The sequence below is a fragment of the Oncorhynchus kisutch genome, linkage group LG9 (genome assembly GCF_002021735.2).
Source record: "Oncorhynchus kisutch isolate 150728-3 linkage group LG9, Okis_V2, whole genome shotgun sequence".
Taxonomy (NCBI): Eukaryota; Metazoa; Chordata; class Actinopteri; order Salmoniformes; family Salmonidae; genus Oncorhynchus; species Oncorhynchus kisutch.
In genome coordinates this window covers 25,730,943-25,758,312 of record NC_034182.2, presented here as the reverse complement: position 1 = coordinate 25,758,312, position 27,370 = coordinate 25,730,943, and the positions used below count along the sequence as shown (strand labels likewise).

Sequence of the window (27,370 nt, the reverse complement as noted above, 5' to 3'; positions counted from 1 at the left end):
AGGGAGGGAGGGAGGAGAGGAGTGAGGAGAGGTAAAGGGCCATGTAAATAAGACATCAGTGGCGGAGGGAGGGAGGGAGGAGAGGAGTGAGGAGAGGTAAAGGGCCATGTAATAAGACAGCAGTGGCGGAGGGAGGGAGGGAGGGAGGGAGGAGAGGAGTGAGGAGAGGTAAAGGGCCATGTAAATAAGACATCAGTGGCGGAGGGAGGGAGGGAGACGCTGGCTGCTGATTAAGAGTGAGAGGAGCTTTGAGGCTTTCAAGAGGGTGTCCTGAGGTGAGCTCTGACTTTCTTTATAGGGTTGAATTAAACATGTGTCTCTGTGGGCTGAGCCACTCCTGACAATGACACACACACACACACACGTTCTACAACTTTTGTACTCCCACGTGCTCTGCCACTACAGACGTCCAAAACGCAGGACACGCGTGTGTGTGTGTGTGTGTGTGTGTGTGTGTGTTGCACCGCTCTCATCCATGCATTATGCAAACCTTTTTGTTTTATATTTTTAATTAGATTGTTGTTTATGCTGTTAAGCATGATGGGAGATTGTGCATCCCTCCGATGAATTATAAAGCAAGGTTGGCTGAAGAAAGAGAAGCGAACAGAGGGAGAAAGACATAAAGGAGAGGTAGAATATGCCAGAGGAGTGAAGGATAGAGAGGGGAGAAATGGGAGAAAGGGGGAAATGAAAGCGTGAGCTGAGTGTATGTTTATTTATTTACCCTTTGTTACATCAGGCTAGTCCCATAGCAACTGATGCTGTGCAAGCAGAGTCAGGCAAGAGATGAGTGGCTGTTAGAACAACCATCCCTCCGCTCACTGTCTCCTCCTTAACCCCCTTATCTCTCTTTCTATCGTGCCTCGTCCTCTCTTCATCTGTCACTCTCTATCACATGGGGCCCATCGAGCCCTCTCTATCCCTCTCCATCTCTTTAAATACCAGCAGAGAGAAGACTATGGCCCTTTACAGCTGCATCCAACTCCCCTAATTTCCTCGCCCTCCCAGGCCTGTCTCACCCCACTCCTCGCCTCTCAACTCTGTCATCCAAAGGCTCATCCAGCAGCCACTTACTCTCCTCAATCGTCCGACTAATTAATTTGGATACCGAGCACACCACACAAGAGAGTTGCCATGCTTCCAAGACCCAGACAGCGCTGAAGGCGAATATAGAGCTCTGGGATAAGGAGGAAACGGAGTCAGGGGGAGCCCATCCTGCATAGTGAACGGGTACTGACAATGCCTTTAGCAAGAATTGTCTTCTAATAGCTTGGCGAAAGCAGATCTCAATGGACAACGCTACACACACACACACACACACACACACACACACACACACACACACACACACACACACACACACACACACACACACACACACACACACACACACACACACACACACACACACACACACACACACACACACACACACACACACACACACACACACACACACATCTCATAGATTTAGTTCAACAGAGCTCCCAGAAGGCCACATTTCTGCTGTAGTGTCCTACATCTCCCCAAAGCATGCCTTCTGGAGCCCTGCCCTGGCCCTAGGGAACCAGTGTCACCCGTACTGCCGTACCACGGTGCGACAGCCACGCTTACATTTTAAACATTAACAACAGACAGAGCCCCTCTGAGCTTTTGTCTTCCACCAGAATGAGCTTAGGCGCCGTTGGATGGAGGGAGCAGTTGATGAGGGAGGGAGGGGGAGATGAAGAGACAAGAGAAAGTGGTGGTCTATTTATATGGGAGTCGCAAGAAGTTGCCTGCTAATGTCACCGTGTGACTGTAATTTCTGGTGTCAGTACGACAGTGGTGAGACACGGTGCCCATGTTAGCTGCTGCCGTGGAAACAGGCTGCTTAAGGTCAGGCCAACAGGGACTAACTGACATCCTCCCCTTTAAAAGAGAGAACTTTACATGCAGTTAGTTAAGGAGGAGGAGGCGAGGTAACCTGATCCTAAATCTGTATTGCCAATGGGTGACAATAACCATAGGAGCAGGCAAGACCATACAAACAGACCTGGGATAAGGCTATGGCAATTCTCCCTTTCTTCAGGCTGTTAACCGTGGTGTGTAGAACATTTGTCTTCCTAGAAGTGTGGTTAGTCACTAGTTTTAAGTCTATGTCTGTTAACTGGAAGATAAGGCACCAGAAAACCTTGGAACGATTGCCGATGGCAAAGGAGAGGGAGGGAGAGTGATGTAAACCAGGGAGCGAACGTCCAAAAAGAGAAGGATGACCTGAGAAAGGGAAAAAGACTGAGTGACAAATGGAGGGAGCAAGACAGAGCAGGATAAAATAGAGGCAGGAGGGGCAGATGAGGGATGTGGATGAGGGATGTGGATGCCACAGAGGTGGCAGAGCGGCGGCGAGAGACAGTGATGAAGTGGTGGAGGGCGGAAGAGAGGAGAAGGAGGGACGAATAATAGATGAGGACAATAGAAGTGCATTAGAGAGCAGGGGGTGGTGTGTGGAAAAACAAGGACTCTCTCACTGTCCTTCTCAAGGGCATGTTGACCATGAACTTAAGCAGACAGATTGGGAGGTGTGTGTGTGTGTGTGTACAGGCCATGAGAGCACAGGAGGGGGGGAACAGAACAGGGACACGCATCATGTTAAATGGAAGCAGTGGATCCAGTTGTCCACGTTAAAGCAGGTGACACAAACTGACCAGGTCCCTGTCCTATTAATAACTAGCCCTCTCTTACTGCTACATCTACTTCCTATAGAACTATAGAACAGTCTCCTTTCTATTGAGTCTCATGGAGGCATGAAAATCACTTTCCAAACTGCTGAAAGTCTGGTATAAATGTTTTGCTTCATGTGGATAATACCAAATTGTCTGTGGTTCGTATAGTGAACTGTCAGATGGGACAAGATTAGATAGCGAATCATTTTCAACAAAGGTGGTCGTGTCCACAACAGGCTACCCAGAATGCACGAAAACAGCATCCTCACTCACTTCTCCGTCCTCAACCTCCCTCGGCTTGTACCCCCCCCCTGCCCTCTTTCTTCCCCCTACGCACCTCTGCCTCCCCTCTACCTACCTCCCCCTGCTACCCTCTGTGGTAGCCTGTCATATGGTGTGTGAGTGGTCCTCTGTTCTGCGTGTGGAAGTAAAAACTAGCTGTCACCGTGTTGTCACCGTGTTGGACTTCATATGAAAGGCACAACAAAGGAGGTGGCTGCATGGTGAGGTCACGAGTCATAGAACCATCCTTCGTACATTATTCATGGGACACTTCCCTGCCCGTCTCTACGATACACACACACACACACACACACACACACACACACACACACGGCAGCTCCAGTTTGTACCGAAACGTCGCAACAAGGTCATCTGTCAGCGTTTGATTGAATTTGGGAGAAAATATTTTGGTTTTGATAGACCGTACATTTTGTTTGTTTTGTTTATATTTGTTTAGACGATTCGCGAGTTTGGAAGATGGCAGTGTTTATTTTCCTCCCTCGCCGTATGTCATTGCATCATGACATTTTTAAATCTGCTTCCACCCGACATTGTTTGGACTTTGCTTGCATAATTAAGCAGCGAGGGAAGCAGACGCCCTGAGATGGTGTCTCCTGACGCGGGACATGTTCTAGAGGAGAGTTAGGAGGTTGTAGTTGGGGAATTTAATTGACTTTGTGTCAGTCCATGTCCAAAGTACTGATTGTCCTTCTCTCTGGTTTATGTTGAACACAGAAACAGCTGTCTACACTGGGCCTGACCGAAACCTGGGACCAGAAGGCCTCTGATTTCTCTGGGGCCTCCGTGGCCTAGGGTCATAGAAAGGGGAAAGGGCTCCATCTAGGGGCTGTCCTTCACTGGGCCTCCCTGGAGCTGGGCTCTGAGGCTGGGGAGGGAGCGACCGAGCTGGGGGACAAGAAGGTGGAGAAGCCCAAGCTGTTCTACGCCGACCACTCCTTCATGGTCCTGGTGAGGGACAACACTACAGGGGCCCTGCTAATGATGGGGGCCCTGGACCAGGCTTGGGGGCCCGCCCTGCATGATGAGCTGTAGTGGGACCTCCGGAGACTACATGACAATCATTGGCCCCTCAGACTCACTTTCTCTCTCTGTATTCACAGACACACATGCTTTTACAATTGAGACTGACAATCATTTGCCCCTCTCTCTCTCTCTCTCTCTCTCTCTCTCTCTCTCTCTCTCTCTCTCTCTCGGCTCTCTCACTGACACACATCCACAAAACCCAGCCGACTATCAGACAGTTAGACATTGTGTTTTGTAGGCTGACTGACTGCTGGCCCATTGAGACTGGCACTGCCACTCACTGTGACACATTATCAGGCTGCGACTAGCTGGCTGTCACGTCTTTACACTGACGAATAACACCCTCTCTGGCACACATGAATGAAAGTAATGGACAGAAATACTGAAAATACTAAGTTAGAGAGACTGGTACATACACACACACAGACACAGACAGACAGACACACACAGACACAGACAGGCAGACAGACAGACAGACACACACACACACACACACACACACACACGTGTTCTCTCTTGTCACTGGTGAGAGAGTCCACAGTAACAAACTGACAAACAAGCTGACATTCTGTCAAACCGATACGGCATCAGTTGACAGACTTGAACAACAACAGGACTCTAACAGTCACAGACGGAGACACTGAAACACCCTGAGTCATTCCAGGAGACAGGCAGAGGTAGGCAGACCAGGTGGCATGGCGGGCAGATGAAGGGTGCTCTCTGTGGGCCAGATAAGCTGGCTAGAGGCACCCCCTCCCCTGGTCCCCTGGGCGTCTACTGGAGGAACGATTGTTGTGTGTCAGTGTGTGATAGATATGATTGTGTGCTCCTGTGTGTGTGTGTGTGTGTGTGTGTGTATGTGTGCTTGTGTGTCCTGAGAAGAGTGATCGCTCAGCCAAGTGGTTATTGATGGGCCTGACTTAATGTTAATGTCTCTAATGAGCCAGAACTGCTGTCAACAACACAGTGGGACCAGGAACCTTTTAATCTTTTAATTCCATCGGGACCAATGGAGGCCAGGGATTTAGCATTGTGTCACAAAGTTGTAACCAATCTCTGGCAACCAACCAGTTAACTTTAATGTAGCTCATTTTATTATGGGCTATTGATGTCAACGTCAGTGTTATATGAATTCGTATTTATTTTAGATGTATCACAATAGTGCAGGGCGTGTGTGTGAAGGAAAACTATCAACTGCTAATAAATGGCTATGTTGCATGCTATGTTGCTATGTTGCATGCTATGTGGCATTTTTTTTATAGCATGAAACATTGCTGCACTGCATATTGTTAGCCTCCCCCCCCCCCCCCCCCCCCAACGCTTCTGCGAGACAGCTCTTTATTTTCCATGTCAATAAATCTGTTATTTTTCAATTTTGCGTTGCATTTCTCAATCCCCACACCTGCATTTAGCACTGATAAAGCAGTTAATTGAGGGCACATAGACAATTGTTGCCAATTGAGTTGAGACAACAACAACTGTTGACAGCAGGCAGCAGTGATATAGACAGAGAGCTGCTTTAAAAAAAATCTAATTCATCATCTTCACACTAAAATAGATTGGCTAGTCTGGAGCTTCAGAGGTCTATGAAACTAGATATAGAGGTTAGAACACACATCAAGATATTGAGCTTTAAGTCTAGACAAATTGGAAGCTGATTATGAGGGCCTAGAAGGACCATTGGCCCTCTATTGGCTGATACACGTACCCAACCAACTTGCCGTCCCGAAGGCTCCAAAACAACCAAAGGGAAATGCATCCTTTTTTCATCTCCACAAAAATGAATTATTGAGAAATGGAACGAACGAATGGAGAAAAAAGAGAGACTCTCTCCTCGCCATTAATCTTAAAACAGAATGTGTCCCTGTGTGTAGGTATGTTTTATTAAAACGTTTTAGCCTCTCGTTTTCTGCTGATTCCAATGGATGCCTTAGTGCTTTGCTAGTCGCACAGACATCCAGACCGCATTATTACTTCTGGAGGGCCTGCAATGTTTGTGACCAAAATGGAAATATGTTTTAGTTTCTTGGGGGGTAAACGTGGAAATGGGTAGAAACATCTGTCCTGTTAGTGGGTCATGTCATATGCTGCTCAGAAACCATCCTGTGGCCTGCTAATGCACATTCTTGAAGTATCGGATATTGTAACACAACACTACTACTGCCTTGCTAAGCTACTAATTCCAAAGTACAGGGCTGCACAGTCAAGACTTAGGGCCCAGAGTTTCTCCTGACCGCGTGACCCAGGGCCAGCGCCCAGAGTTTTTCTCCTGACCACGTGACCCAGGGCCAAGGCCCAGAGTTTATCCTGGTGTAAAAGTTCCTGTGTGTAGCTGGTGTACAGGAGTCAGGCGCAGGACAGCAGATATGAGTAATAAACATAATTTACTCAAATATTCACAAGTACAACACAATAAATCGAACCCAAAATAACGGACCGTATTACAAACAAACAATCACTCACAAACAACCATGGGGGAACAGAGGGTTAAATAATGAACAAGTAATTGGGGCATTGAAACCAGGTGTGTAAGACAAGGACAAAACAAATGGAAAATGAAAAGTGGATCGGCGATGGCTAGAAGGCTGGTGATGTCGACCGCAGAACGCCGCCCGAACAAGGAGAGGGACCGACTTCGGCGGAAGTCGTGACACTTGATCGTGTGACCCAGGGCCAGGGCCCAGAGTTTCTCCTGACCGCTTGACCCAGGGCAAGCACCCAGAGTTTACCTTGATCAGTCTCAGATCCCAGATGGATCACATGGCCAGGAAAAACTCGGCCCTAAATCAAACCATAGTCTAACGGGAAGCCAGGTAAACAAACCCATTTTCGTTCATCTCTTATATAACAATTTGCTGCTGTTCTGGCTGTGTGTGGGCTGACTAAGCCTCACTGCAGTAGTAATGTACAGTATAAGGTAAAAAGCGCAGTGGCTGAGTAAACACACGGCTCCATTGACAGGAGGCTGATGAGCCTGCGGGCTGTTGTGTGTGTGTGTGTGTGTGTGTGCACATCAGTCCTGCTCACTCCTGCATCAGCCCTCTTGCTGACTCACCTTCACATTCTGCTCAAAAGCAGCTAGCAGAGAGCAGTTGCACCAATCAACCCCCCACCCCCCCCCCACACACACCCCTACACACAGACTGTGAGGAATATGACCTAGCAAAATAGTGTTTTCAGTTACCTTCTGAGATGCAGTCAAATCTCAAGACACATTGAGTCAAATACCGACACAGCTCTAAATGTGTTTTAAATGTACAGCTGTGTCATTCTGTTTCATTTGCCGTGTCTTGAGACTTTATTCCTCCATTTCCTCTGGTGCTAGGCTACAGAACAATTAATCACTAGATGCATTGCACCTTCAAGAAAATGTATGTTTGTGTAGATGTTTCCAAGACAGCATAGAAAGACTGAACAGTTTTCTCTCTCTCTCTCTCTCTCTCTCTCTCTCTCTCTCTCTCTCTCTCTCTCTCTCTCTCTCTGTGTGTGTGAGAGAGGCCACATAGCACAGCCTTGTTTGTAGATATCAGACTATCTATGCGTGGAATAGAAAGGTATGAATGCGTTACGGGCACTAGGGGTTGAGTGACATTATCACAGCCAAAAGTTTCCAACATAACATGTGAAGGGGTTTAGGGAATTTAAAATGTAATATAGATTTTTTTTTTTTTATAAATAAAAAATCTAAATCGCGGGCCATGAACTTCAACTCCCCTGCTGCTTTTTGTCAAGGTTCAGCTTTGAGCTGCCTGTGCCCATACTCTGATGCACAAGAGAGGGTTGAAGGAGTGCACTCTCCGTCTCTCAGAGTCTAGAGGAATCCCAGACGTGGTACTTACCCTTTCGTGTAAAAAGCAAGTGGCTCACTATGGCTGTGTGATCTTCAAGGGTCAACGAATAGAACGGAATCTTACTGGTGCCTGTCCATTTTCGCCTTGTCCATTTAAAAAAACTGGAGATGTGGAAAATGGTGAAAAGTGAAAGTCAGATTTGTTAGACTGGAAAAAATGTATGTTTCAAACTTGTTTCAGCCTCATAGGAATTACATGTTGACATTTGAGAGGGTTCTTTGGGTAGGCCTAGTTTATTTTCCCCTATCCAATATGCCACTCCATCCTTACATGATTGATACATTGGAGGAGAGCAACAGAGGAGTTCAGATAGTGAATATCCTACTACAGTAAGGATGTATTTTGTTATATTTAAATGAGTAGATGCCCCCATGGCCCTGATCCCCCCCCCCCCCTCCCCCAGTTAACAATGTTTACATTGGATATGTCCAGTCCAGTTTAACATTCATAAGGCAAAATGTTTCAATGGCTAAGCCTTGGCATCCCATGCACTCTCCCTGCAGTGAGTCAGATTCCCTTTCAAAGCATAATATGTATTGTTTTTATCAACAGGAATGTCATATGTCACTTCCGCTACAGAAAGTGCAACATCTAATGCCGATCATTTTTTAAATTAGCAGTCACTTAGTTGGCCTACCGTTGTCGTTAATGATGATGAGTGATTTTGACGAATGTGCAGTGACAGTTGGTTGCATTCACTCAAACGTGGCATGCTTCACTCAGTAGTTATTCTCTGCCACACCTGTTGGATTTCTCACTGTGCTGGTTGATCATGAAATCAATGTGATATGGTATTTCTAATGGCTATTCATCTGAATTTGTACCCGCATATTTTATTTTTGACGAGATAACATGCTGATAACGTTACCGTACAATCAACTGGAAATCATTCGTTATGAGCAAATGAAGACATGAAAGCTCACATCCCCATCGTTGTAGAGGGCTTGTCTTCTCGTAAGGTGCGATTGCAACAAGAAAGGGGTTACGAGCATGTGGAGCCCCCCCCCCCTCTCCTGTGCCGTTTCTATGGAGACGTGTCTACAAGCGCGCCTCAACACAAAGCCGGAGAGTGGAGCCAACAACCATCGAAGAAAGCGATACAGTTGTCTAGCCAGTTTACTTCAAAACTGTTTTATCACGCCATTCCGTATCTAGTGGTTTTAGAGTATGTATGAATAAACAGTATTGATGTAGGTGTTAAAGCTAGGTAAACCATTAAACACGTGGAGTTGCATTAAGTTATTACCTGACGGAAGGTAAGGTGGTTGTCAAGTAGCTAGCGACGTTACTGGAGCTACCAGTTGATAGCTAACTCTATTTGGTCTGCAGCTAGCTAGTGAAATGCTGAAAAGTCATTCTACTTATATACAAATGTATAATTTTGGAAAGGAAATTATGGATTTAGCATGCCTTCAGAGGCAAACCCACCCTGCAATAAGATAATGACAAGCTTATAATGGAAGAAATCTGTATCGAGTTACATTAGCTAGCTACAGTATGTTCAATATACAGTAGCTAAGCATTTTTTTTAATGCTCACTTGACACTCGTTAACTCCAACTGGGACAATTCTTGGTGGCTTTCCTCTGCAATAACCCGTTCACTGTTTGACATTAAATCCCAGTACTGTATCTCTAACAGTTAGTTCATCTCTGCCAGAAGCAGACTCAGTCTATATTAATGTTATTGATCACTGTCAACTTTACCTGCTCCCTCCCATTTCACATCTAAAGGGAGGGTGGATTTCAAAGGGTTTTCTGCTAACTTTCTTTTTATTACTCCCTTTCTCTTCTTCCCTCAATAACCTGTCTCTTTTATTACATAGCTACAGCCCTTAGAAACAGACAACTTGGGAGCTTAATCAAAGTTTTAATAAAGACATGGTCACCCTGCCAGCTTTGACAAGTGAGGTGGCTGGCTAAACCAGAGAGGGGATATCAGCCCCAGATAGATAAATAGTGCATGAACCTGTTGCCGTTTAGAGTTTATTACTTTTGTCTCCGATGTTTCCTCCAGACAGCAGGAATGTCTGTCTCACACAAATTTGCAAGCATTTACTCCCTTGGCTGGACCACCAGATTGTCCTAGGGAAAGGGGAAAGGCTGATACCTAGTCAGTTGTCCAACTGAATGTATTCAACTGAAATGTGTGTGGCACATTTAATCCAACCACTCTGAATCAGAGGGAATAGGGTTTCCTATGGAGGGGACTTAATGGCTCAGTTTATTCACCTTCACTGAGTCAGTGTATCAGTATATCTTTCTTTTTTAAATTCTCCTCTCCTCTACAGCTGACGACAAACATCAGCGGCTGGTTCGTTGGCCATGGCGGACCCAGAGACGCCCCGCTCGGGCAAGTCCTCGGGCAAGTCCAAGCGCTCCAGCTCTGGTAAGAGCAAAAAGGCCAAGAATCAGAGCATCACGCCTGCTCCTGGGGAGAGCCTGCCTGAAGACAAGGAGATTCAGCCTGGAGGTAAAGGCCTAGAGGAGACATAACCAAACCTGAGTGCCAGGAAGTCTGTTTGTGTTATCGTGCCAACTCCTTGTCCCTCATTGTCCACCCTCTGCTGGGTCGGAACAACAGGATGCATCCGGTGTTTAGGGGAAATTGAAAGAGAGCCTGTGATGCGATGTCCGCTTTTGGACTTTAATAAGGTGACACTCTTAACTCCTCCACATTTACTGGATTGGTTGAACAGTGCAGAAGAGAACCTCCCCTACAAATGTTCTCTGCAGGACCAGAAAGAAAAACGCCTGCTACGTTAAGTTACTCATTGTCATACCGAACAGCAATAGAGTTGGCAGGATTACACAAACAGATCTTGGACCAGGCTAACATGACCAAACCTGGACTCTAAATACTAACTAGTCTAGCATGTCACACAACCAGACTCGTGTATAGGTGGGCGCGATCAAACGCTATAAACGTTGCACATAGAAATACTGTTTCATGTATAGAGCAGCTTGCCATTGCCTTACATCAGACAGCGCGTCGATTCCGCCTGCACGGATATGTCTCGTTTCTCGCAACAGACAGTGGGATAGATGAAGAGTAGGCAGGCTACAATGGGCTGTCTAACGTAAAAAATATTACCTAGGCGACATCGTCTTGTTGCCGAACCCCATTTCTGCCTCAAAACAGTCTAAATTAATCTAAGCTAAAACAATACATTTGTCAATAATGTTGATGTTTTTTGGTGAAGAATTTGGCCCATTTTACATTTAGCTCAGGATTATGAGCAGTATTTCTGAAGTTTGACTATGGGCACAAAAGCTAGCATAAATGTGTCCAGCAACAGCTGAGCCAGTCACTGAAATCGTCTTTGACTGAAAAAATGCTTTAAGATAACAGTCAGTTCCTCTTAATTGTGGAGCTGCATGTCTACAACTTCAGGGTAGTTTAAACAGGCTAAGCAAGCTTTTCATGTCAGTGAAGAACGAGCTAGCCGACTAGCTAGCTAGCTGCGTCAGTAAGCTAGCTAGCAACAACCATAGACATTAAAACAACAGTTAGCTACACAGCTAATCAAGTCACTGCACTGGCAACCAATGTCCTTGCACAGAATTTGTGCAGGAAATAGCCACTGTTTTGTTTTTCTTTTCTCACTTTAAAAAAATTTTCACATATTTTTAAAAATAATTTAGCTAGTTGTTCCAATTTCACTGAGAGTCATATGGAAGTGCAGTGATATCTAAAAAAATTGTTTACAAAATTTGTTTACATTATTTGAATGGCGGAGGCTCAATATTTCAACGTGAATATGAGTTCCACGTCCTGCAAGGCAGTTTGGTTGATGGAGGAGGAGTGACGCCCTCTGACATGAGACAATAACAGCAGGAAATGATTCCTTTTTCTCCACGTCACCTGGAAGCATACGTCATCTGTTATGTCAGTCCGTTCTCCGTCATGTATTTCTACCTGAGAAGGTTGTGCCCTGCTGAACATGTCATCATGAACCATGCAACCATGCAGCTTGTTTTCTTCATAGCTCAAACGCTCCAAATGATTCAATTAGCTATTTTTACACTCATTGATTCGGTTGCCAGAAGGTTATTCAAATGACAAGGCATAGAATAGATTTTTACAACAGATACTTTTATCCGAAATGTCTAAATTATGTAATTAAGTCATTAGAGGAGCAGACGTTTATCGTAGTTAATTGAAGGTTAAATAAAAAAAGACAGAAAAAAAAGATCCACTGCGGAAAGTAATGACCGCACCCCCCAGAATGACAGAAAGAAGAAGAGATTATCTTGACAATACAGAAACTAAGATGTAGTTATGAAAATCTGAGTCGGCCTGTCGCAGCAATTACATATGCTTATTGAAATGTGTTTGTGTGTGTGTGTGTGTGTGTGTGTGTGTATTGCGCGTGCGTGTGTTTGCCTGTGTGTGTGACGCACAGAGGAGATTCAAGAGGAAAGCAGCCAAGGAACGGCTGTGACCATAGAAGAGGTGGACACGTACACCGTGGGCCTGGTAAATCCATCATGATACTGTATCCCCCTATAGCGAGGGTCCTGTCAACAGTAATGAATTGACTGTCAAATACAATGTAGCATCAGAAGACTTACACACGATGGTATCAACTTACACTGTGTCTCCATTGCAGATTAGCACACACACACACACACACACACACACACGCAAGCACACACACACACACACACACACACACACACACACACACACGCAAGCACACACACGCGCGCACACACACACACACGCGTGCGCATGCACGGACACACACACTACAAAACGTCAAAAGGCAGTTTCAGTCTATTGGACACAATGGTATAATTGTGGAGAACAGGACGGAGGTGATTTGTGACCAGCTGGTCAGTGAACCTGCACAGTCACTGTCTCTCTCATCAATTGAATTAATATAATGAATTACCACTCTGAACACACACACGCACCCACCCACACAGAGATGGCATTTCCATGCAGTGACCGTAGCCCTGTGGAAGATGGCAGCAGCTGTGGAGCGTAGCGGGGGGGTGGTGGGTGGTGTAGCTACAGTGTTTGTGATCTAACTCCCATCCGCTACACAGTCTGCCTGCTAACACATTCTACATTACAAGACAGCAGAGCAGAGCACCACAGCCCTGTATCTGTCCTCATGGTAATATGACCATGACATATTTGGGTAATAATAACAGATTTTCGGGGGTAGGCTAGCTGTTTCTCCTCTGTCCTCTCCATAAAGAAATGATGCTGGTTATTGTTATTATTGAAAAAGCCTCTGGGGGTTTGAAATTGTATGTAAAGGAAGACTGGATGGTGGAGGGGTACGTTGCTACTCAGTGACACGAGTAAGAACCCCTGTGACAACTGTTGTTGTAAAATGGGCTTTATGAATACATTGAATTGATTTGATTATTTTCTTGTTTCAAGTTTTTCACCTTTCCATTTTTCCCCTCTCCAGAGGATGCTGTTGAAAAACCGTGTGGCTCTGACTGGCATGTCGAAGCTGCCTTGGTCAGAGGAGAACGAGAAAGCCCTGGATAAGTTCATCTTGGACAGCTCCAACAGGACCCTCGTGGTCTACCCAGACCCCTACGCTGGCCTCCGGGTGGAGTACGCCATGCCGTCTCAGGTACAGCCTCAATAACCGCTCATATCCTTCACTTGAGTCGAATTTCCACTTAGCCGTTCATTGACGTCAATAGGAGACTTTAGTTGAATGAATGCTAGGATTTGCCCCGAAGTAGATATCCTTAAGTAGAGATCTCAGGTAGCTACTGCCCCAGCCCCAGCCCAACACAGTTAGAACAAGGTAGAGATCCTTCCTTGAGCTCCTTCCTCGTATTGCATCGTCAGTGCATTATTATTATTACAAATGATTGGAGCTTTGTAGATTGAGATAATGATGTCCCTGAATACCAAGCTCCGTCTAAAAGAGAAGAGAAATGTCTACGTTCTCAGGCGGCGCTACACAAGTTAGTTTCCTCCTCCTAACACAAAGGACAATCAGAGAATGCAGAATTTAATTATGTTTTTTTTTTACATCTTTCGCTAATGTGTTCAAACGTATAACCCACTGGTGTTTCCTGCCTCTCCCACTCCCACTCCCCCTCCTCTTTCTTCCAACCGTTGTCTGGCGCTCCTCCCCTCCCCCTCCCTACAGGTGGTAGACCAGCTGGCCTTCTTCGTCCGCTCTGATGGCGGTCTGATCCTTGAGGAGACGTTTGAGAGCACGGTGCAGTTTGGTACGGTGCGGGGCAACGCCACCGAGAGCCTGCTGAGGATGATGAACGGAGTGCACGCCCCCCAGGTCACCCTCAGCACCGCCTGGCCCGAGAGCATCAAGAACAACTACTCCGCCCACATGCATCGCTTCCTCACAAACCTCACAGGTAGGTGCTGCTAAGTCACAGGGGGCTCCTCGAGTCGTCACAGCGCCACCTAGAGTTAGCCTTCCACACGTGCGCCACTTCACCACAGCGCCACCCAGAGTTTTCACACAGTTCCTGCACTTCTTCCTCCCCAACTCCACAGGAGTCCCGCTTTCTCTCATCTATTGTAAACCCTCCACACCTTCACCTCCACTTCTGTCTATTTCATCCCCCTCTCTCTCCCCATGAGGTCCCATGAGCAGCCCCTTTGCACTAATATATCTAAGAACTAACCAGCTCAGACCTAAAAAAAAAACAAATATTCTGAGAGAGAACCTCTACAAAAATGAAGGTTAGACTCTATTTTTCCCTTTGACAAAACGACTGCTTTGACAGCAAACCATTGATCTGTTTCATGCTTCACGGTTGATTGAGTTGTTCTTTCATGTGTTGTAGCAGCCTATAGAGTCTTATTGTGTTATTGGTGCCTTATTCTTCTTCTCAGTAAAAAGGTCAAGGTTCTGAGTACAAGTGACCTCAATGAGGACACACGTAGTCATAATCATAGACACGCAGTGCAGTCAGAGTCACACACCGTACACACACACACACACACACACACACACACACACACACACACACACTTTTCACCTGAAGCAGCAGCTCAGTCAGACTCGTGGGCTAATCAGCCAATGGTTTGGGCAATATTAAATTCTGACAGTAGTACTTTCATTCTTAGTTTTTTCCTCTCTTCCCCCTAACTCATTTTATGGATCATATTCAGTCAATTACCTAAGAAAAAATGAACCATTTCAAGGATACCATTCCTCCAGGCTAAACTAAACAACGTTCTTCTTGTTGCGAGATATCGACATGTGAAACTTACGAAGCCAAACACATAATTGTGTTCGTCTCAATGGCACCCGATTCCATATATCGTGCACTACTTTTCAACAGATCCCATTGGCCCTGGTCAAAAGCAGTGCACAACATAGGGAATATGGTGCCATTTGAGACTCGACCTATGCAACCACTGTGACTGCAGATGATGCCTTAAATACAGTTATTCCATAAATATGTCGTTGAGGTGAGAGGCAGGGACAGCCCAGGTAATATGGCCTCTGGTGTACAGGTTTCACCCACGCCTGACACGCTGCACTGGCAAGCAGGAAGCAGGTGCATGTGTCCAGAAGGCTAAGCTCTACCTCGTCCTCTGTGTCTTCATCCATTCATTTCAGTCTGCCAAAGGTCAACTGGATACATAGAAATACACAAAGCACTACTAAATCTCTATCTATACACAGACATGTACAGGTACTTCTCCACCAAAGGTTCCCAATCAGACACACACATGGATTCAAGCAGACACACACATACCCGAAACAGCATTGCTCTGTAGCGGTTTTGTTCACCTTCGCTGCTCTGAGTTGTCTCATTATTTCTCCTTCTGTTTTTGTGTTCTTACTCTTCCCATAAAGGCCAGAGCATCTCTCTGTTGTGCTTCCAGTCTTGCTCTGTGTCTCTCTTTGTGTGTCTCCTAACTATCCTCCCAGTCAAGAGGCAGTACAGCCAGTGTCTCTGGTTCTCACTGATACTCCGACCCGGTTCTCTTTCATCTCTTCATTTATCAGGCCAATGCACTCTGGACCCAACAACCACTTGTTCTTTCATTCAAACCATTTTTCTTTCATGTTTCTCTGCATTGTGGTTGTTTTTGGTCAACCTTTCACTCCTGCATTTCTCGCTCAAGTGGTGGGACATGTTTGAGGTGTATGGTGCAGGATGAGAGATGCGGGGATCTGCTTCCGCTGACCTCTACTCGGTGGGCTACAGTAGAAGTAGTGTTGGTTTGCCCTGGTTCGTGGTGCAGGATGAGAGATGCGGGGATCTGCTTCCGCTGACCTCTACTCGGCGGGCTACAGTAGAAGTAGTGTTGGTTTGCCCTGGTTCGTGTCGATGTACTAGATATTTGAGCGTCGTCTATGTGACGGAGGGCAACACGTTACAGTGTTGAACCATTAGCTACCTTTGTTATCCTTAACACTATTCTAGAGATATACAACACCAGGTGTTTTCTAGGAAGTCAATTTAAAATGGCTGTATTTCTTGGAAATCAAATATATGAATGCTTCTGCATGCTTGATCTGCATTGTTGTCAACAACATAATATGATTAGATGGCGTTTCATATATTAATGTGTGTGTGTGTGCGTGTGTGTGCGTGTGTGTGTGTGCGTGCAGACACCAGGTTCAAGCTGGTGGGCAACACAGTGCTTTATATCCCTATGGAGGCCCTGCAGCGTAGCCCGGAGGTGGCCAGCAAGGACAAGGAGCTGGTGCAGAGACTGGAGAGTAAGCCTGGGGCGGGGGAGTGTGTGTGTGTGTGTGAAGCTGGCGGCGGCGTATTGTCATAAATATCACAACATTTTCACTTTCCAGTTCATGTTACTCCTAATGTACCTGACTCTGCTGTCCTCTGTTATCCTCACGCTCATCTAACCCAACTGCCCTGCCATCTTCTGTCTACTCCCTCTCCTTTCTCCGTCCCTTCTCTGCTCCTCTCCTCCCCTCTGTCCCCATCCCCTCTCCTCCCCTCTGTCCCCATCCCCTCTCCTGCCCTCTGTCCCCATCCCCTCTCCTCCCCTCTGTCCCCATCCCCTCTCCTGCCCTCTGTCCCCATCCCCTCTCCTCCCCTCTGTCCCCATCCCCTCTCCTCCCCTCTGTCCCCATCCCCTCTCCTCCCCTCTGTCCCCATCCCCTCTCCTCCCCTCTGTCCCCATCCCCTCTCCTCCCCTCTGTCCCCATCCCCTCTCCTCCCCTCTGTCCCCATCCCCTCTCCTCCCCTCTGTCCCCATCCCCTCTCCTCCCCTCTGTCCCCATCCCCTCTCCTCCCCTCTGTCCCCATCCCCTCTCCTCCCCTCCCCAGTGGTGATGATCCACTGGACCCGTCAGATCAAGGAGGTGCTGAATGCTCAGGAGACGGTAGAGACGGGGGACAGCTCTGGACCCCTGGAGGAGATCTCCTTCTGGAGGAGTCGCTGTGCCGACCTCTCTGGGATCAGCCAGCAGTTGCAGAAGCCCGGGGTCCGTCACGTCCAGACCACACTGCAGCTCTCCAAGTCCTCCTACGTACCCCCCTTCTGCAAGCTGGCCAAGCAGATCCAGGTGCCAAGCAGACACACACACACACACAAACACAGGGGAGAAAGCGTACAGAGAGCCTGGTCCCAGTGTTTGTGCTGTCTTGCCAACTCCTGGTGTGACAGAGACCATAGGAGTTGGCAAGACAGTACAAACAGATCTGGGACCAGGCTAGCATGCATAGAGCAGAGATGGGATATTGCCTGATTATGCAAGAATTCTGAATTCAGACACTGTAGATTAGTCTATTCATAAGTCATTGAAATTGAGTTCAGCTCACCAAAGTTCACCTCAAACCAATACCTCATTCCAAGTCCTACCTCTCCACTCCCTACTAGGGCTCTGGTTGAAAGTAGCGCACCACGTAGTGAATAGGGCCATGCCTGTGTTTCTAGGATGGCTCTCTCCAAGCCCAGTCCAACCTGTCCTTCCTGTCCCTGCTGAGGGAGCCATGTGAGGAGATGGCTCAGCTCAAGCCCAGAGAGGTGGTTCCCAAGCTGGCTCACATCCTCAACCTCATCCGCCTCATCTGGGTCAACTCTGTCTACTACAACACCCGCGAGAGACTCACCGCTCTCTTCAGAAAGGTAGAGAAACCATTGTGTTTTTGTAATGTTTGGGACGGACCCTCTCTCTGTCAGATTCACTCCAGTGAAAGGTTGGGATCAATTCGATTTTTGAATCAATTGACTGAAGAATTGAAATGAAATTGACCCTAACCCTGCTTCACTGAGACACCCAGTCATATCCCGCCCTAACTCCAACCATTTACCGCTCCTTCTGAGAATATATTTCCAACCAATCAGCTGGCCCTCAGGTCCTCTCTCATGTTACTCTGCACTCCAATCAGAGCGCACTACTGCCCCTCTGTTCCTCTGAGAAGGGATCAGCTTGTAGTAACAGAGAAAGAGAGAGAGAGAGAGAGAGAGAGACAGAGAGAGAACATGTACAGATCACAGCCACGCCACCCCTTCCATGTTAGCCGAGTAGAGGGCCACACTCGTTTTACTATCCCGCCATTTTTTATTTCCATCTCCTAGACAGGCGAAGCCGGGAAAAGCGTTTAACCTCTCATAATTACGCCCTGACCTTCCCCTCTCCCGGCGCTGGAATCGTTTGTTGCTGTCCCACCGACCGTATTCCTTTTCTAGTTCCTTTTTTTCCCCTTCCTCCGTCTCACTCCTTGTCTCTCTCTCCGGCCCTTTGATAATACATCAAGGAGAGAGACTGACTGGCACAAAACATTTGATCTAATTGTTTCCTTGGGGTTAGTGGGGGTGTGGGGAGGGGAGAAACAGAACCTAGCTCAAAGGCCCGCCAGCCACGCAGGTTTCAAAGGAGCCCCTCTCTCTCCCTCCCTCTCTCACGTCTTCGTGATCCGCTCAGGTCAGATCAGCCTTCATCCAACACCTCCGCAGCCTCAGACAAAATGCCTGGGTCTCTCCCGCCATCTCTCCGTCTCTCTCTCCTTCTCCACGAGAGAGAGAGAGAGAGAGAGAGAGAGAGAGGGAGAGAGATGCAACCCCAAGTCTGTTCTGTTGTCACGGTTTCCCCACCAGCTAGAAAGTAGCTGGTGTAACTTACAAAGAAGTTATAGTGGACCTTCTGTTCAATAATGTTTGGGGGAAATGAATGCTTATTTTAAATAGCAGTTTGTTTTAGCAAGGTGTTTTCTCTGTTTATTATAATATAATATGCAGATAACTTCACACGGACTGAAGCGGTCCCATGCGCCAAGCATCACAGATGTGCTTTTATGTCCATCCACATGTCCTTTAGGCTCCTCTCTGTGATTTTTACTACACGACGGGGCTTTTTCTCTGCCCCCCGAGCCTCCGTTTTACTATTCCTCCAAAGGAAAGGAAAGCCATGGTTTTTACAACCATTTTTGCTGCTGCAGTATGTGCACTGGGGCACCACTGCATAAAGGCATTCTGTGTAGAGCAGGCCGGGAGTTTGAAGGCATCATTGGTGACCAATGACCTGGATCACACTAGCTGGTTCGTAGACTTGGCTCGGATCGTCTACCTCCGCTCAGCAACCGCTCAGCAACCCCCAACCGCCACTGTTGTCATTGGCAGGGAAGGAATGCAGAAAATATGACTGTTTTATGTAACTCTAATGACCCCAAGTTATTCCTGTATCACCAGCTGTGTGCGTGTGTGTGTGTGTGTGTGTGTGTGTGTGTGTGTGTGTGTGTGTTGCTACTGCTGTGTCCACTACCACCACTCTCACTACATTTTCACTGGTCTCATGGTTGAGAGGCTTTTCTCCTTCCAATGGCGTAAAATTTCAGCAAAAAGTGAGTGCTGGAGTAGAACCAGCTCTGTCTGATGTGGTTTCTGTTGTGTTTGAGTTTTTGGCTAATCGTTTCTAATCATTTGACTCATGGTAGCAGCAGTGTGTATTTGTGTGCACGTATGTATAGATCTAATGTGTGTGTGGGGGGGTGCACGTATGTATAGATCTAATGTGTGTGTGGGGGGGTGCACGTATGTATAGATCTAATGTGTGTGTGGGGGGGTGCACGTATGTATAGATCTAATGTGTGTGTGGGGGGGTGCACGTATGTATAGATCTAATGTGTGTGTGGGGGGGTGCACGTATGTATAGATCTAATGTGTGTGTGGGGGGGGTGCACGTGTGTATAGATCTAATGTGTGTGTGGGGGGGTGCACGTATGTATAAATCTAATGTGTGTGTGTGGGGGGGTGCACGTATGTATAGATCTAATGTGTGTGAGGGGGGGTGCACGTGTGTATAGATCTAATGTGTGTGTGGGGGGGTGCACGTATGTATAGATCTAATGTGTGTGTGAGGGGGTGCACGTATATATAGATCTAATGTGTGTGTGGGGGGGGTGCATGTATGTATAGATCTAATGTGTGTGTGGGGGGGTGCACGTATGTATAGATCTAATGTGTGTGTGGGGGGGGTGCACGTATGTATAGATCTAATGTGTGTGTGGGGGGGTGCACGTATGTATAGATCTAATGTGTGTGTGGGGGGGTGCACGTGTGTATAGATCTAATGTGTGTGTGGGGGGGTGCACGTATGTATAGATCTAATGTGTGTGTGGGGGGGTGCACGTATGTATAGATCTAATGTGTGTGTGGGGGGTGCACGTATGTATAGATCTAATGTGTGTGTGGGGGGGTGCACGTATGTATAGATCTAATATCTAATGTGTGTGTGGGGGGGTGCACGTATGTATAGATCTAATGTGTGTGTGGGGGGGTGCACGTGTGTATAGATCTAATGTGTGTGTGGGGGGGTGCACGTATGTATAGATCTAATGTGTGTGGGGGGGGTGCACATATGTATAGATCTAATGTGTGTGTGGGGGGGTGCACGTATGTATAGATCTAATGTGGTGTGTGGGGGGGTGCACGTGTGTATAGATCTAATGTGTGTGTGGGGGGGGTGCACGTATGTATAGATCTAATGTGTGTGGGGGGGGTGCACATATGTATAGATCTAATGTGTGTGTGGGGGGGTGCACGTATGTATAGATCTAATGTGTGTGTGGGGGGGTGCACGTATGTATAGATCTAATGTGTGTGTGCGGGGGTGCACGTGTGTATAGATCTAATGTGTGTGTTGGGGGGTGCACGTATGTATAGATCTAATGTGTGTGTGGGGGGGTGCACGTATGTATAGATCTAATGTGTGTGTGGGGGGGTGCACGTATGTATAGATCTAATGTGTGTGTGGGGGGGTGCACGTATGTATAGATCTAATGTGTGTGTGGGGGGGTGCACGTATGTATAGATCTAATGTGTGTGTGGGGGGGTGCACGTGTGTATAGATCTAATGTGTGTGTGGGGGGGTGCACGTATGTATAGATCTAATGTGTGTGTGTGGGGGGGTGCACGTATGTATAGATCTAATGTGTGTGAGGGGGGGTGCACGTGTGTATAGATCTAATGTGTGTGTGGGGGGGTGCACGTATGTATAGATCTAATGTGTGTGTGAGGGGGTGCACGTATATATAGATCTAATGTGTGTGTGGGGGGGGTGCATGTATGTATAGATCTAATGTGTGTGTGGGGGGGTGCACGTATGTATAGATCTAATGTGTGTGTGGGGGGGTGCACGTATGTATAGATCTAATGTGTGTGTGGGGGGTGCACGTATGTATAGATCTAATGTGTGTGTGGGGGGTGCACGTGTGTATAGATCTAATGTGTGTGTGGGGGGGTGCACGTATGTATAGATCTAATGTGTGTGTGGGGGGGTGCACGTATGTATAGATCTAATGTGTGTGTGGGGGGTGCACGTATGTATAGATCTAATGTGTGTGTGGGGGGGTGCACGTATGTATAGATCTAATATCTAATGTGTGTGTGGGGGGGTGCACGTATGTATAGATCTAATGTGTGTGTGGGGGGGTGCACGTGTGTATAGATCTAATGTGTGTGTGGGGGGGTGCACGTATGTATAGATCTAATGTGTGTGTGGGGGGGGTGCACGTGTGTATAGATCTAATGTGTGTGTGGGGGGGTGCACGTATGTATAGATCTAATGTGTGTGGGGGGGGTGCACGTATGTATAGATCTAATGTGTGTGTGGGGGGGTGCACGTATGTATAGATCTAATGTGTGTGTGGGGGGGTGCACGTATGTATAGATCTAATGTGTGTGTGCGGGGGTGCACGTATGTATAGATCTAATGTGTGTGTTGGGGGGTGCACGTATGTATAGATCTAATGTGTGTGTGGGGGGGTGCACGTATGTATAGATCTAATGTGTGTGTGGGGGGGTGCACGTATGTATAGATCTAATGTGTGTGTGGGGGGGTGCACGTATGTATAGATCTAATATCTAATGTGTGTGTGGGGGGGTGCACGTATGTATAGATCTAATGTGTGTGTGGGGGGGTGCACGTATGTATAGATCTAATGTGTGTGTGGGGGGGTGCACGTATGTATAGATCTAATGTGTGTGTGGGGGGGTGCACGTATGTATTGATCTAATGTGTGTGTGGGGGGTGCACGTATGTATAGATCTAATGTGTGTGTGGGGGGGTGCACGTATGTATAGATCTAATATCTAATGTGTGTGTGGGGGGGTGCACGTATGTATAGATCTAATGTGTGTGTGGGGGGGTGCACGTGTGTATAGATCTAATGTGTGTGTGGGGGGGTGCACGTATGTATAGATCTAATGTGTGTGTGGGGGGGTGCACGTGTGTATAGATCTAATGTGTGTGTGGGGGGGGTGCACGTATGTATAGATCTAATGTGTGTGTGGGGGGGTGCACGTATGTATAGATCTAATGTGTGTGTGGGGGGGTGCACGTGTGTATAGATCTAATGTGTGTGTGGGGGGGTGCACGTGTGGACATTTGCCTGTGTGTGCATGTGTATGTTCGCCTTGCCTCCCTGCTGCAGGGGCCTCACTGACCATTGTGTTCATTTCTTGCATATCTTTGTGCTGCTGGAGAGAGAACACAACAATGTCTGGTTTAATGTCATTTTCTAAGCCCACAGACCCTGAGGCCATGGCCTTGTGACTGTCGGACACTGTTTCCGCTAATGCCCAGAGAGAAAAACAGAAAAACTAAATGATAAACCCTGTATAATAATAGCTGAAGTAGTATGATCATTTTGGAACTAGCGGTAATTGATGAATATACACACGCTCATGGTTAACTAGTCAATGCATCCCAATGGACACTGGTCGACTAATGCACGAGTGAATAGGATTCAGACATACATTTTCTTAGTATTAAAGGGATAATCCACCCCGAAACCACTAATTCCTATGATTAACCGTGTTAAATCGTATTAAATAACACTAATATGTGAAGAATTTGTTTTTTTGTGAACCAATGTTTCATTTAGTTTTTATAAGAAGGTTGGTTGGTAGAAACATTTGAAAAATCAACAATGCAATGCTCTCTCTCTGTAACGGCTAAAAATGAACACAAATACAAAATAACAAATGTGGCAAAACCGAAACAGTCCTATCTGGTGCAGAGAACACAAAGACAGGAAACAACCACCCACAAACCCCAACACAAAACAGGCTACCTACAGTGCCTTGCGAAAGTATTCGGCCCCCTTGAACTTTGCGACCTTTTGCCACATTTCAGGCTTCAAACATAAAGATACAAAACTGTATTTTTTTGTGAAGAATCAACAACAAATGGGACACAATCATGAAGTGGAACGACATTTATTGGATATTTCAAACTTTTTTAACAAATCAAAAACTGAAAAGCCCCATTAAGTTAATACTTTGTAGCGCCACCTTTTGCTGCGATTACAGCTGTAAGTCGCTTGGGGTATGTCTCTATGAGTTTTGCACATCGAGAGACTGACATTTTTTCCCATTCCTCCTTGCAAAACAGCTCGAGCTCAGTGAGGTTGGATGGAGAGCATTTGTGAACAGCAGTTTTCAGTTCTTTCCACAGATTCTCGATTGGATTCAGGTCTGGACTTTGACTTGGCCATTCTAACACCTGGATATGTTTATTTTTGAACCATTCCATTGTAGATTTTGCTTTATGTTTTGGATCATTGTCTTGTTGGAAGACAAATCTCCGTCCAGTCTCAGGTCTTTTGCAGACTCCATCAGGTTTTCTTCAAGAATGGTCCTGTATTTGGCTCCATCCATCTTCCCATCAATTTTAACCATCTTCCCTGTCCCTGCTGAAGAAAAGCAGGCCCAAACCATGATGCTGCCACCACCATGTTTGACAGTTGGGATGGTGTGGTCAGGGTGATGAGCTGTGTTGCTTTTACGCCAAACATAACGTTTTGCATTGTTGCCAAAAAGTTCAATTTTGGTTTCATCTGACCAGAGCACCTTCTTCCACATGTTTGGTGTGTCTCCCAGGTGGCTTGTGGCAAACTTTAAACAACACTTTTTATGGATATCTTTAAGAAATGGCTTTCTTCTTGCCACTCTTCCATAAAGGCCAGATTTGTGCAATATACGACTGATTGTTGTCCTATGGACAGAGTCTCCCACCTCAGCTGTAGATCTCTGCAGTTCATCCAGAGTGATCATGGGCCTCTTGGCTGCATCTCTGATCAGTCTTCTCCTTGTATGAGCTGAAAGTTTAGAGGGACGGCCAGGTCTTGGTAGATTTGCAGTGGTCTGATACTCCTTCCATTTCAATATAATCGCTTGCACAGTGCTCCTTGGGATGTTTAAAGCTTGGGAAATCTTTTTGTATCCAAATCCGGCTTTAAACTTCTTCACAACAGTATCTCGGACCTGCCTGGTGTGTTCCTTGTTCTTCATGATGCTCTCTGTGCTTTTAACGGACCTCTGAGACTATTACAGTGCAGGTGCATTTATACGGAGACTTGATTACACACAGGTGGATTGTATTTATCATCATTAGTCATTTAGGTCAACATTGGATCATTCAGAGATCCTCACTGAACTTCTGGAGAGAGTTTGCTGCACTGAAAGTAAAGGGGCTGAATAATTTTGCACGCCCAATTTTTCAGTTTTTGATTTGTTAAAAAAGTTTGAAATATCCAATAAATGTCGTTCCACTTCATGATTGTGTCCCACTTGTTGTTGATTCTTCACAAAAAAATACAGTTTTATATCTTTATGTTTGAAGCCTGAAATGTGGCAAAAGGTCGCAAAGTTCAAGGGGGCCGAATACTTTCGCAAGGCACTGTAAATATGGTTCCCAATCAGAGACAATGACTAACACCTGCCTCTGATTGAGAACCATATCAGGCCAAACATAGAACTAGACAAACTAGACATACAACATAGAATGCCCACCCAGCTCACGTCCTGACCAAAACTAAAACAAGAAAAACACACAAGAACTATGGTCAGAACGTGACACTCTCTCTGGGCTGGCTGGCTAGCTAGCTAGGCCACAAAGCTACCCACAATAATGCCAAAGTAGCTAGCTAGCTGTAAGATCGCCTAAACAAAATGCACTATCAATTTAGGAGTCTTACTCACCGAGGTCAACTTGCAGTTTGTCTCTGCCACTGAGCTATAAACCGCTTCTCTGCCCAGAGTGAGAGCAGAGTAACGTTGCTTTCCTACAGAGATCATTTTGAGGATATGGGAATACGACTCTACATTAGAGTCGTATTAATGCACATTGTGTACATTGCCCATAAGTCGTCAATGGGCTGCGCAGTGCATTCTGGGTGATTCTGGAACAAGGAGAGCTCTATTTCAAGGAGTGAATGGGATTCAGTTGGGCGCTAGCTCAAAAACTGAACATTAGCACGAAGTTCGTGAACAAGACGTACAGCATTGCAAATATTTTCCAAGGTGTGAGATAATTAACTTGTTCTCTGTAATATCGTAAAGCTTTGGAATATCGTATAGCTTTTGGAACACTGACTTTGAGAAGGGATTGCGTGACGATTAGCTTAGCAACCTTCCTATTTTGCAACAAAGCCTCCTTCACTCATTCCGCCAAACATACCCTCGTAAAACTGACTATCCTACCAATTCTTGACTTCGGCGATGTCATTTACAAAATAGCCTCCAACACTCTACTCAGCAAACTGGATGTAGTCTATCACAGTGCCATCCATTTTATCACCAAAGCCCCATAAACTACCCACCACTGCGACCTGTTTGCTCTCGTTGGCTGGTCCTCGCTACATATTCGTCGCCAGACCCACTGGCTCCAGGTCATCCATAAGTCTTTGCTAGGTAAAGCCCCACCTTATCTCAGCTCACTGGTCACCATAGCAACACCCACTTGTAGAACGCACTCCAGCAGGTATATTTCACTGGTCATCCCCAAAGCCAACACTTACTTTGGCCGTCTTTCCTTCCAGTTCTCTGCTGCCAATTACTGGAACGAATTGCAAACATCTCTGAAGCTGTAGTCTTATATCTCCCTCTCTAACTTTAAGCATCAGCTGTCAGAGCAGCTCACAGATCACTGCACCTGTACATAGCCCATCTGTAAATAGCACACCCAACTTCCTCATCCCCATATTATTACTTACCCTCTTGCTCTTTTGCACCCCAGTATCTCATCATCTGCATATCTATCACTCCAGTATTAATGATAAATTGTCATTATTTTCACCTCTAGGGCCTATTTATTGCCTACCTCCCTACTCTTCTACATTTGCACACACTGTACATAGATTTTTAAATTGTTATTTTCTATTGTGTTATTGACTGTACGTTTGTTTATGTGTAACTCTGTGTTGTTGTTTTTGTCACACTGCTTTGCTTTATCTTGGCCAGGTCGCAGTTGTAAATGAGAACTTGTTCTCAACTGGCCTACCTGGTTAAATAAAGGTGAAATAAAAAAAGAATATACCATAAAAAAAAAAACGTGTGACGCAGCATGACAATGTGAATGCAATCGGTCAACAGTCAGCTGGGTGGGGCATTTCTCCATTCATTGCCCAATGGGATTTGTATCTCCTCCTTTCTGTAATATCAAAATCTATTTTAGATTTGAGATTCTTGCCTTGATGACAACTTTGCACACTTTTAGCATTCACTCAACCAGCTTCGTGAGGTAGTCACCTGGAATGCATTTCAATTAACAGGTGTGCCTTGTTAAAAGTTCATTTGTTTAATTTCTTTCCATCTTAATGCGTGTGAGCCAATCAGTTGTGTTGTGACAAGGTTGGGGTGCTATATAGAAGATAGCCCTATTTGGTAAAAGACCAAGTCCATTATTTGGCAAGAACAACTCAAATAAGCAAAGAGAAACGGCAGTCCATCCTTACTTTAAGACATGAAGGTCAGTCAATCAGTAAAATGTCAAAAACGTTGAAAGTTTCTTCAAGTGCAGTCGCAAAAACCATCAAGCGCTATGATGAAGGCCTGAAAAGGTCCTTGCCATTGGACTCTGGAGCAGTGGAAACACTTTATCTGCAGTGATAAATTACACTTCGCCATCTGGCAGTCCGACACACAAATCTGGGTTTGGCGGATGCGAGGAGAACGCTACCTACCCTAATGTATAGTGCCAACTGTAAAGTTTGGTGGAGGAGGAATAAGGGTCTGTGGCTGTTTTTCATGGTTCGGGCTAGGCCCCTAG

General features: G+C 46.2%; 1 protein-coding gene across 1 annotated transcript in view; it reads left to right on the top strand.

The window, feature by feature from the left end:
* The first annotated feature begins 8,952 nt into the window (after window positions 1-8,952).
* Window positions 8,953-27,370, top strand: part of dnah2 (dynein, axonemal, heavy chain 2) — a 249,711-nt gene continuing 231,293 nt past the window's right edge. The window contains 8 exon segments of the mRNA XM_031831350.1: window positions 8,953-9,138; window positions 10,172-10,353; window positions 12,287-12,360; window positions 13,310-13,480; window positions 14,012-14,240; window positions 16,460-16,570; window positions 17,145-17,383; window positions 17,755-17,946. Of these exon segments, the coding sequence (XP_031687210.1) occupies window positions 10,206-10,353; window positions 12,287-12,360; window positions 13,310-13,480; window positions 14,012-14,240; window positions 16,460-16,570; window positions 17,145-17,383; window positions 17,755-17,946 (1,164 nt within the window). The 5' untranslated portion in view covers window positions 8,953-9,138; window positions 10,172-10,205.